The sequence below is a fragment of the Alexandromys fortis genome, unplaced genomic scaffold (genome assembly GCF_014885135.2).
Source record: "Alexandromys fortis isolate MF-2015 unplaced genomic scaffold, M_Fortis_MF-2015_v1.1 scaffold_70, whole genome shotgun sequence".
NCBI classification, from domain to species: domain Eukaryota; kingdom Metazoa; phylum Chordata; class Mammalia; order Rodentia; family Cricetidae; genus Alexandromys; species Alexandromys fortis.
The window spans coordinates 2,911,037-2,923,613 of record NW_026067955.1 but is presented as its reverse complement, the minus strand read 5'-3'; the positions used below and the strand labels follow the sequence as shown (position 1 = coordinate 2,923,613).

The 12,577-nt window shown below is 36.7% G+C and overlaps 1 protein-coding gene across 4 annotated transcripts in view; it reads right to left on the bottom strand.

Annotated features, from left to right (window-relative positions):
• Myo9a (myosin IXA) overlaps positions 1-12,577 on the bottom strand; it is a 202,770-nt gene that overhangs the window by 50,200 nt on the left and 139,993 nt on the right. For 2 of the 4 annotated variants that reach the window (XM_050151883.1, XM_050151881.1), the window contains 2 exons: positions 5,631-5,712; positions 4,910-5,125 (listed from right to left, as the gene is read on the bottom strand). In XM_050151883.1, coding sequence (XP_050007840.1) covers positions 4,910-5,125; positions 5,631-5,712 — 298 coding nt within the window. The remainder of the gene's footprint in view (positions 1-4,909; positions 5,126-5,630; positions 5,713-12,577) is intronic. The other 2 variants (XM_050151882.1, XM_050151884.1) reach the window with 2 other exon arrangements.

Genomic DNA, 12,577 nt, shown 5'->3' with positions numbered 1-12,577 from the left:
TATGAAGGAATAGAAGATTTAGCCTACCGTTTTCAGCCTGAGACAGATCAGTATATAAAACATAATGAAGACATTGAAGACAATGTAACAAAGAGGGTAGGCATTGTGGGTCATATTTTGAAACTATACACTCTGAACAGAATACTTTTTATCAAATAATGTGCGGCATATTCACAAAACTAATCATATTAGATAACAAAGAAAACAGAAAACAATAAATTCCACCAGTTATACATATTACATATATAAACATAAAAGCATAAACCAATGAAACAGAAAATTAAAAAATAGACATAATAAAAATTCTACTTTGGAAAAGATCTAGATAAGGACTAGTGCTATAGTTTGGAATTGGTGTGGCTCTCAGAGGTTTTTGCTTAGGATCTCAAAGCAACAATTTTCAGATATAAGGCTTGTGGAAGGTACAAGGGGACTACATCATTAGGGCTCTGACCTTATCAATAGATCAGCCCATTAATAAATTCATGTGAAGGCAACACAGTGGGAAGAACTAGGTTAGTGGGCCATGCTCGAAAAGGTACATCCCGTCCTCCCTTTTTTGGCAACCATAAAGATATACTACTACCTTGTCAAAGAAGCAAAGCAACAGAGCCAATGATCTGTTGTTACTTTAGGTAGTTTTGTTATAGTTATGGCAATCTAGAACACAGCTAACTTAAAAATAATCACAGATCTATAAAATAAGAAATAGACAATTGGGTGTAGTAGTGCAAGCCTTTAATACTAGCACTAAGGAAACAGACTTTTTTCTTTTTCAGAACATATAACTTAATATAGGGATTCCTAGAATTTCCAGGCCAGCATAGTCTACTATAGCAAGTTTCAGGCCAGTTTTAAGACACTGTCTTAAAAACAAGGAGGAAGGAAGTAATCACTCAAAAAAAAAAGCTGCTTAAAAAAAATCATAAGAAATTATGTTCCAGACTTACATGTAAATATTTAAAGTTGGATGAAATGTATACCTTTATAAAAAATAAAAAAATGAAGTTTACCAAAATGTATTGCATTAGAGAATATGTTGTAAAAACAACTTCCCTAAAGAAAGAAAAAAACTTAGCAAGAAATTATGCCACAATAGCAGGCTTAAAGCAGGGAGGAGAAAATCAAGTTTTTAGAAATTCATGTGCCCAATAAACTCAAATCTACCTTTTAAAAAAAAATGTGTATTTTGAGGATGCACTAAATTCCCCTTTATAAATAGTAAGATTCATCACCACAGTTTCAGAAACTGTTAGAATATGACACATTTTTAGGATCAAGAGATACATTTTAAGGTGGCTTAAATCTAGGTAATAGCAGAAAAACTATATAAAAATGTAGGTTTCCTATACTAATCTCACAGAAAGAAAAGTAAACAACTTTACTAATTTACCATCTAGAACACATATTGAAAAACTAAACACGGAAACAAAAAGTCATCTTTAAAATGTAGCTCAGTAGAATATGCTCTTCTTATCTTCTTGGGTAAATACCAATGTGACAGACATACAAACCAAGGGAGAATAGTTCACAGGGTGTTTAAAAGGCGGTCTGAAACAGAAGTTTTACAAAAAAAGCATGACAGTCACAGAGGCAGGAACCGTCACTACTAACTACCTACCCCTACAGCATCAGTCATTGCTAATTAACCATCTTGAGATGTAATGTTTACCTCAAATTTCCTTTAGATGACCAATTTGCAATTGTTTCTAATCCTATAAGATCAGTAACTTTACAGCTAAAAAGAGAAGCTGGCCATTTCTGCTAAAACTTAATGCAATGTTTCTTGCTTAGCAAATATTGATAACATCTTTTTGTCGGGAGGAGAAAATCAAGTTTTTAGAAATTCATGTGCCCAATAAACTCAGTCTATCTTTTTAAAAAATGTGTATTTTGAGGATGCAATAAATTCCCCTTATAAACAGTAAGATTCATCATCACAGTTTCAGAAAATGTTAGAATATGACACATTTTTCAGGATCAACAGATACATCTTAAAACCACTCCTCCCCCCCTCCACACCCCCATTCCAGTAAGTAAGTACTAGCTTATTCTACAAAGCAAAGCTGCTTCATGCAAGCATCCACTAGAAACCAGCACCACCACCTGTTCCTAAAACAGGATAAACAGGATAGTAAGAAAGCTAGAGGTGACTAACACACTGTACAAGAAGGTGCTCTACAACTACCGGCATGCAGTGACTGTCAAGCAGGTGAACAGAGGCTACAATACCAAAAGGAGCCAAAAGCTCCAAGCAGAAAGCCTAACTCCCTGGTTTATCCCAGCAAGAGCTCCCAGTGTGAATAATGTTCTATCACCGAAAGAACTAAGGATTGTTACAAAAGAAACTCTCAGGAACAAAGTAGCAGTTATAGCTAAGTTCTTCTATAAACAAAAATCTGTATGAACTAGATGAAGTTGTATTTTCAGTAAGATTTGTTCCACTATAAAATTTTCAGTTTAATTATTATATACATATGTATTTCAGTAAACATAACTCAAATATAGGGCACCTTTATAATAATTACTAATCCTACAGTCAAGAGATCTGAGCTCTACTTATACACATTAACAAAAGAGTACAGATCATTTCCAACTTCTTTTTTTTTAATTTATTTATTGTGTATATAGTGTTCTGGGCACCAGATCTCATTATAGATGGATGTGAGCCATCATGTGGTTGCTGGGAATTGAACTCAGGACCTCTGGAACAGCAGTCAGTTTTCTTAACCTCTGAGCCATCTCTCCAGCCCCATTTCCAACTTCTGCAATCTTCATGTTTATAACTCATTTTGTTTTAACAGGGAGCATGCCATGCTTTTTTTTTTCTCTTTGTTTTTTGTTTTTTAGGATTTTTGAGACAGGGTTTCTCTGTAGCTTTTTGGCTCCTGTTCAGGAACTAGCTCTTGTAGACAAGGCTGACCTCGAACTCACAGAGATCCGCCTGCCTCTGCCTCTGCCTGGGATTAAAGGCGTGCGCCACCACCGCCCGGCCCTGTCTTTGTTTTGCTCTCTACGGAATATCAATGTTACTACTAAAAACTGAGCCTAGTCGTCCATGTGAGAAAAATACAATCAAAATATTTTAGAAATTTGGAGAAATTCTAACTAACTAGGTCTAAACATGATTCAAACATCTTAATAACAGTTCAAACCTCAAATAGTAATGACTTATAGATCATCTTAAAAATCTTCCAAAGTGAAGTTATTAAAGATTGAAGAGTCAATTTATTTAGGTAAATGAAAAACTATTTCATAACCCATAATGTTTTTAGTTCCTATTAGATTGGTTAGGATCTCTGCTATTCATTTCCCAGAACAATCAGAATAAAGTGTGTGCGCGCGCGTGCACGTGCATGCACACGTGCATGTTTTCCTCTATCACTCTACTTTTTCTAGACAGGGTCTCACTATGTAACCCTGGATGGCCTGACATTTGGTATATAGACTAAGGTGGCCTCTGCCACCCGAGAGCTAGGATTAAAGGCATTAAGTAACCATGTTTGGCTATATGAGGTCAGTTTGTGTGTGTGTGTGTGTGTGTGTGTGTTGGTTTTGTTTTTTGTTTTGTTTTGTTTTGTTTTAAGACAGACACTGAAACTGAAGCTTAGCCATTTGGTAAAGCTGAGTACCCCACATAGACCATAGGATTCTTCTATCTCTGCCTCTCAGCTTTGAGATTAAGGGCTCATACCAGCATGCTTGGCTTTTTATATGGAGACTAAGGGTCTAAACTCAGGAAATCAAGCAGCAAGCACTTTACCTACTAAGCCATTATTCCAGAGCCCCAAGAATGAAACTTGTTACCCTAAGATATCTATAAATACAATAACACATGTAACATGTTTAACCTAATTTTGGTTCAGAAGATAATATAGTTATTTTAAGTCAAATGAGTATAGTAAATCAAACTCAACTCTAATGTTGTAATTTCTGATTAATACAAATTCACACCATACATAGCCTTCTACTTGGTTGGGTTGCTCTGGGATGACACATTTTGTTCATTAAATTACTGATGTCTGGGCTTTGCTGGAGATCAGGTGAGAGCCTTGCTTGCACATGCTTGTTTCCTTTAGTGTTTTTAAGACAGGGTTTTACTTTCTAGTCTGGCCTGGCCTTCAACTATGTAGGTTTGTGTTGGCTTAAACTATGGCAATTCTCATGCCTCAGCCTTCTAAATGCGTTGGTCACGCATCTTAATTTTTGGTTTTTGGAGACATGGTCTCACAATACAGTTCAAGCTGGCCTTGAACTTGAGATAATTGTGTTCCACCACACCTAATTAAAATTTATAAAATACATGTATCTTTTCTATTACTGAACATAAAGGAGAGGGTAGCAGCTTTAAAAGCTCCCCTACCCCTAATTTTTAAGTGAATAATCTTTCAGTTAAAGTCTGAATTTATTTAAAAGGTATCTTACTCTATATACCAGGTCAATAAACTCTGACCAGGAAGTCAAACACAGTTCATTGCCTGGTTCTGCATATTTACTAGAAAAATCTTGCCCATTTTTATTTTGTTGTCTGTGATTGCTTTCAAGGTAGAGAGCTGCAAGCAACAGAGATTATGATCTGTGAAGTCTACAATATTTATTATTTGGACCTTTACAAAAGCAAAAATAAAAAAACTAAGGATTCCTACTCTAGACCCTTTAAGGTATAATAAACAACATTTCTTTGTCAGTACTAATTTAAATTCTACTTTTGTGTGAAGTATCACTTGCTATGTACAGTTAAAGTGCCCTTATTTGAGTACTATTAGACTTAGCTTTTGTTGCTGTGTTCACTGAGGCTTCTCATGTACAAGCCATTAAATGGAAAAAAGCTGTGAAGGTTAGCTTTAGATTAGCAAAGACTATTCGGAGAAGATCTGCTTGCTGTTTTTCTTATTGCTGCAAATATTACCATTTCGGAGTCACTGTGAGAGGCCTGACCCAGGCTGGATACAGGCCCTAGCTCAGAGTGAGAAGCTTGGTCAAGGGAGAGAAGGGGCTCAATAATGTCATCGTAATCATCTTCCTCTGTATCCCCCTCCCCATCGGGAAAAGTACCTCTAGTCAAGAAATCGGAGCGCGTCCGCGCCATTCGAGCTTTCTTTTTATGGGCCGGTCTGGCAACCTGCTTGACCAAATGATAAAACAAATAACACAACAATGTTTTGTCTTTGTAATTTGGGAGAAGATGCCAATGAAAGAGGGCTCATGAAAGTCTGGAAACTTCCCTCCACCCCAACCATGCCCTGTTCATTAGCAGAAGTAACAGGGATGACCAAAGAGAATCCATACACATTACTGTGAACAGATAACGATGGAAGCTAAGTCTGCACTATTCTCCATAGTGAACTAAGTCACCCTTCACTGCCACAGGTCTCACCAAAGTCACCTGAACAAACTGTCCTTTTTTGTCTTAGTGACTTCTCTCTTTTATACAATTTCTATTTTTTAGACACCATTCCTTGCCTAGTACATACCTTCCTAGTTATAAAAGGCTTAGTTTTATATAGCTTCTTTCTCTAAATTCACCTGGGAATAAACAGGCAGATATGGTGTTCTACCTACAAGAAGAGTAACCTCAAAAATAAGGTACAGCTATCTTAATTAAAAGATAAACAAGATCCAATACTTACCTCTCGTTGGCCCGGCCCTGCAAATTTAGATTTCCAAGCTGGTTCATCTTGTTTGTGAACTTGAGGATTTCCACTGTGTACACTTTAAATAAAATAAACAGGGTCACATTTCAATTTCTAGCTGATATTCTACTGAAGTAGTCCTAAAGTATATTAAGAATTTTGTTTGTTTTTTGAAACTGTCTCTCTATGTAGTCCTGGCTACATTGGAACTCAACAAGCAGATCAGGCTTCCCTTAGGCTCACAGAAATCTGCCTGCCTCTGTCTATTGAGTGTCAGGATTAAAGTCATGTGCCAACACACCCAGCTATGAATTATAATTTAACAAAACAGGACAAGTCTAAGAAGCCTAGAAAATTCTATAATTCCATCTTAGTCAATTCCAAAATTGGATTTATTATATTAATCTTCATAGTCTCTTCATCCTCATGTGTGTGGTTTTGTATGCAGAGTGTGGTCATGCATGTATATAGGCAGTTGCACATCTGTGTGCTATCCTGTGGAAGCCAGAGGACAACACTGGAAGTCCTACTGTGTTATTATCTGCCTTGTCATCATTAGACAGGATCTCTCACTGAACCTGGAGCTTACATTTTTTGGCCACACTGACTGGCCAGTATTCTCCAGTAATGTTCATACCTCCTGGTCTCAATGCTTCTGGCCCCCAAAATGAGGGCTACAGATGTGTGCAGCCACACTCAGCTTTAAAGTGGGTGCTGGAGATCCAAACTCATGTCTTCATGTTTGTGCAACAAATGTTCTTATCCACTGAACTACCTCTCAAGTTCCTAGATTTCTTATTCTTACATAATCAATACTATATTCAAGAATCTACATGTGGGGCTGGAGAGATGGTTCAGCAGTTAAGAGCACTGACTTCTTTTCCAGGGGACCTGGGTTCAATTCCCAGCACCCACATGGCAGTTCACAATTATCTATAATTCCAGGATCCAACACCCTCACATAGACATATATGCAGGAAACACCAACGGGCACAAAATAAAAATAAATTATTAAAAAAAAAAAAGAAACTACGTGCATGGTGAGTTCTTAGAGGCCACTGTGGTGACAATCACTGGGTACATTCACTATGGTAGGCTATGTTTAAGAAAAGCAGCAACAAAACTAGTTAAGAACCAAGGCAAACCAGGCAGTGGTAGCACACGCCTTTAACCCAGCTCTCCTGAGGCAGAGGCAGGTGGATCTCTATGAATTCAAGGACAACCTGACCAATGAAGCATGTTCTAGGATAGCCAGAGCTGTTACATAAAGAGATCCTGTCTCGAAAAACAAAACAAACAAACAAAAAAGAACCAAAGTGAATTCAATGAGAAAACAAAAATTCCAAATCTATCACATCCTTAGGATACTTGTTTAAACAGGCTTTTCATATAATCATTTTTTATGATAGTAATAAGGATCTTGTTTTACTTTGGGATGGTTCCTAATGGTTAGGAAAAAAAAATCACTTCTTAAACTCTTCTAAATTTTCATCCACTACCTTAACTTTGAAACTTGAGGCAATGTAGAATAATACTAACAATGGCAGATATGAATTGTTATTAAGCAAAACGAAGTATTCTACAAACAATACAGGCATTAAATAGTGAACATTTAATTTTGTCTGAAAAATTCAGGGATAGGACTGCTTTATTAAAATTCTATGTAGAAATAGAGTGTCAGAATCTGAAGAAAATTTGAACAGTATCTAGATTTTCGTGGCACTAATTATTTTGATTAATTAGTATTATGGGTTTTAAAATTCATCCTTAGACTATGAAATCCTTGGGAATCATGACTTAACTACTAGCATCAGACTACTTCAAAACAGACAATAACTTATAAAATTAGCTGATAAGTTAGACACTTTTCTATTAGAAATATTTTACTTTCATAAGGGGTTATAAGAAGTTATCTTTGGGTGTGGTACCTCACACCTTTAATCCCAGCACTTGGGAGGCAGATAGATCTCTGGGAGTTCCAGGCCAGCCAGGGAACACAGTGAGAGCCTATCTTAAAAAATAAATTATGATAATAATAGAAATATATAAAAAAAAAGAAGTTATCTTGGAGCCCGGCGGTGGTGGCACACACCTTTATCCCAGCACTCAGGAGGCAGAGGCAGGCGGATCTCTGTGAGTTCCAGGCCAGCCTAGTCTACAAGAGCTAGTTCCAGGACAGGCTCCAAAGCTACAGAGAAACTCTGCCTTGAAAAACCAAAAAAAAAAAAAAAAAAAAGAGTTAAGTTTTATAAAGACATTTTTTTTAATTATTTATTTATATTTTATGTACGTTGGTCTTTTGTCTGCATGTATGTCTGTGTGAGGGTGTCAGATTCCCTGGAACAGAAGTTACAGCCAGTTGTGAACTGCCAGGTGGGTGCTGGAACTGAACTCAGGTCCTCTGGAAGAGCAGCTTCTTAACCCCTGTGCCACCTCTCCAGCCCCTATAAAGACATTCTTAAAGACTGATTCAACTTGTACGCAGGATAGGTTAGGAGCTCAACATAGTTTATAAATGAACCAGTTCAAGATGCTCTGTAGTATTTGCAAAGACCCACTATAGTATAAAATGTAGGCAATATAAACTACTAAGTATGAGTAAAAGACCAGTTAAACTAATACAGTAATTAAGCAAGTCCTAACAATTGAAGTAACATAGTAATTGAGCAAGTTCTAAGAATTGCACCCTTGAGTCTGACTTTATAGCTGATTAAAATTCCAGGCTATGCTGAACCGTGAATATCTCCTAACATGGTCTTAGCTTACCGCCAATGCAGATGAGTAAGAGCTGAAGATATTCTGCCGAAATTCTTTCAGGGCTTTTTTAAATACGACATCCACTAATGTATCCTTCTTGCTGTCTTCATTATCTAGGTCATTCATCTAGGGACCAATCACAGAAAAATTAACAACTCATCAAAAAGATATAAATGCAATGGTTGAAATGTCTCTTAAGCAATGACTCTTCTAAAATTACAAGCCACTGGTCATCTTAGAGCTTAAGAAAAGGACAGTATACCAGATCACATAAGTTCCCTTCTAACATGTTGATTCTATAGTTTTTTAACACAACTACTTTTTTTACTACAAATATACAATAAACTTCACCTTCATATATGACAATTATGAAATCACAGTGGAGACTAAAACTTTAAATTCTGTCTGTGCATTTCCTATTATCTAAACCTTCAATGACTGTTATTAAAGAAATTTTAACACGTCTTTTCACAACAGCCTATCCTGTATACACAAGCGTTCTCAAGTCAAATCTGCTCGAAGGCTAACTCAGCAAGCAAAGTGTACCTTTTTCAGAAGAAATTCATCCATACTTTTTAAATCACTGGCACTTGCTATGATTTGGACAGAGTCATTTTGCCAATGCATAGAATCCAAAGCCACGTTGCTGATTTTCACACCTCTTTTGCGCTTTGCTTTTGGAGAAGGCTCCTTATTCTCTTTGAACTCTTTTCGGGAACTCCCAGGCAGTTCTGGGCTCAAAGGAGGTGTTGGGTGATACTGAGTTAATTCTATAATTCAAACCAGGTAAAGGAAAAAGATATACTTAGTTAAAAAAAATACTGAAAATCTTCATCCTTAATGTAAAAACACTTAGTACCAAAGATGAACAAACTAGCATATTAAATGCTGCTCATCCAGCTGTAACTTTGTTAGACTTGTTTGAAGGAGCATCCAGTTAAATGTTAAGTCCAACTAACAAGGAGAATTTGATAATTACAACTTTTATTACAGTTTACATCCATGAACCCATCAGCAATACTGTCTGTTAATAGTTAACAATTTGTTAGGGAATCAAGTAGCTCACCTGGCTTGCTTTTGCTCTTATATAAATGACATCTGCTTATATGTGTATTTTCAGTTAATGAGCCTTATCACTCCTTTTGGGAGGAATTATATTAGAATATAATAACTGAAAATGATGTTTATAATATTAAAAAATGAACATTTGAGTAATGCAATGGAGGCAATTAAGTTTTCCCAGAGTCAAGGTTAGAAAAAGTACAGAATTTGGCTGTCTTGGAGCTCTCTCTGTAGAACAGGCTGAAGATCCTTCATTTTAAGAATTGATTTGATAAGGTATTTTGCCATAGTAATGATGAAGGTAACTAACATGGTAAATACCTCACAACTATTACAATGGCTAAGAATGGGAACACCTTGCCAAGCTGGAGTCAGGACTGTCTCAAATTCAAGGCCACCTAGGTTACAGTGTAAGACTTCTTTTAAAAAAAGAATGTGATTCTCTCTGAGTGTGGTGGTGCATTCCTTTAATCCCACACCCAAGAAAGAAAAAGGCAGATCTCTGTTGAGTTCAAAACCAGCCTGATCCTATACAGTTCTAATCTATACAGTCAAAGCTACAGAGAGAACTTATCCTAAAAACAAAACACAAAACAAAAACAAAAAAAAAAACACAAGAAAAACAAAACAATAGCAACAACAACAAAAAAGCAGTAATTCTGGAGTTCGAATGCCTTGACTCAAATCCAAATCTTCTCATTTCAATATGTGTAAATAGATACCAACTTGTACTTTGGTGTTCTCACCTACAAACCAAGAATAATAATCACAGCAAAACAAGAAAAACTGTTCTAAAAAAAAAATCAATAGATTTTATATATATATATATATATATATATATATATATATCATCACATTATTATGGTTTACATAGCACTGTAATAGTGCTGTGAGCTAATGCTATGAATTACTAAGGATATTCTGTATTTATGATATAAGTGAATCTAGGTTAAACCTTTACAATTTAGAAAACAATGATTAGGGCTGGGATGCAGCTCAATGGGTAGAGTGCTCATCAGCATGCACAAGGCTGTGGGTTCAAACCCTAGCATTACCAAAAAAGAAGACAAAGGTTAGTTCAAGACTCATCATCACTGAAGTGGTTTGCTTCACTGTTCTACACCAGGTATTCTTGGAGCTTCTCATACAAGTAGAGTATGCCTTGCTTTACTAAGAAAGGAAGCATTTACCAACACTAGTCCCATCTCATTAACATATCATTCCAAGGGGAATTGTCATTATGAAGAGGAAAGGCACGGCACACTTTCAGAGTGAGTAATAGAAATTAAAGAAGCTCTATTCTTTGTCCATTTTTACCATCTGAAAAGGGATTAGCAGATGTCCCATCTGAGCCAGGAAAGAGTGATGAGACCTCTGACTGGGGAGCAGGTTTTACTCTAGTAGTCTTCTTCTCTCCTTGTTTCCCTTTGGCCCAGAATCTCATCTTCGCTCTCTGGGGTCTGTTTTTAAAGCAAAATAAAGGTAAGATAGAAATCAGATGTTCTAGTAATATTCATGTATCCTCTTAAGCTTTATATACTTTTCCTATGTAGTAATCTATTTTAACTTTGGTGTGTATTTGGGGGAGCAGTACAAGGTATCAAACTTCTGGCTGGACCTATGCTAGGCAACACTACTACTGAGCCACATATCCCAATTCCTCATCTTGAATATAAAATACAAAAACCTGACAAATTAAATCATTTGATAGGCAGTGGAGGTGAAAGCCTTTACTCAAAGAGACAGGAGGATCTCTGTGAGTTCGAGTTCAACCTGGTCTACAAGAGCTAGTTCCAGGACAGGCTCCAAAGCTACAGAGAAACCCTGTCTTGAAAAACAAAACAAACAAACAAAAAATTGATAAAATACAAGTCTTAAAACAGTGGAACTAGGATTTCAACTTAAGCTTCTTGATACCAAACTGCCATCTGTTCATTGTTATATCTCGCATAAAGCTTACAAAAAAGCAAGCACATTCAAAGAAATAACAACTCTTTAAAAAAAAAAAGTTCTATAGCTCAGACAAGCCTTGTAAATTCCTCTACAGTCTATAAAAAGTGGTCTATAATTAAGAAACAAAAACTTTTTTCCCAAAAACATTTTTTAAACATACATGACATCTTCACTAAGGGCCCAAATGCTTATATAATATTTTAAAAGGTATTTATTTTAAAATAAAAATCCCATGAGCTGTGTGTGTGTGTGTGTGTGTATGCATCCACCTGTCCATGGCAATGAATATCCCTATGTGTATCAGAGGCCAAAGGAGGATTTCAGGTGTCTTGCTCTACCTCTTTCTGTCTTATTCCTTGAACCTAGAGCCTAGTCTAGAGGCTAGCAAGTCCCAGTGATGTTTCAGTCTCTTTTCCCTCCATAGTGCAAGGCTACTGCTGTGACCATGATCACGCATATATATAGTGTATGAGTATTTTAAAAGCCTGCAATTTATGTATGTGCAATACAAGATTGTCTACTGTCCTTGGAGGCCAAAAGAGGGCATTGGATTCTCTGGAACTGAAGCAAAACAACTGGAGTCGCGTTGTGGGCACTGAGAACTGAACACCAGTCCTCTGCAAAAGCAGTAAGTGCTCATAACTGCTAAGCCATCTCTTCAGCCCCAGACTTTTTTTTAAAAAAAAATATCTATTTATTTATTATGTATACAATATTCTTTCTGCATGTATGCCTGAAGGCCAGAAGAGGGCACCAGACCTCATTACAGATGGTTGTGAGCCACCATGTGGTTGCTGGGAATTAAACTCAGGACCTTTGGAAGAGCAGGCAATGCTCTTAACCACTGAGCCATCTCTCTAGCCCCCCAGACTTTTTTTTTTTTAAGATGTGTATTTTTGTTTATTTTTGAGACAGGATTTCTCTGTGCAGCTTTGGAGTCTGTCCTGACACTCACTCTGTAGACCAGAACTCACAGAGATCTGCCTGCCTCTGCCTCCCAAGTGCTGGGATTAAAGGCGTGCGCCACCACCACCCAGCATGGGCATATATTTTAATTCAAATCCTCATTCTTCCAGAGCGAACTTGTTGCTGCTTCACCTTAGCTCCCCATAAGCACTCTTTAAAAATATTTATTTATTTATTTATTTATTATGTATACAATATTCTGTCAC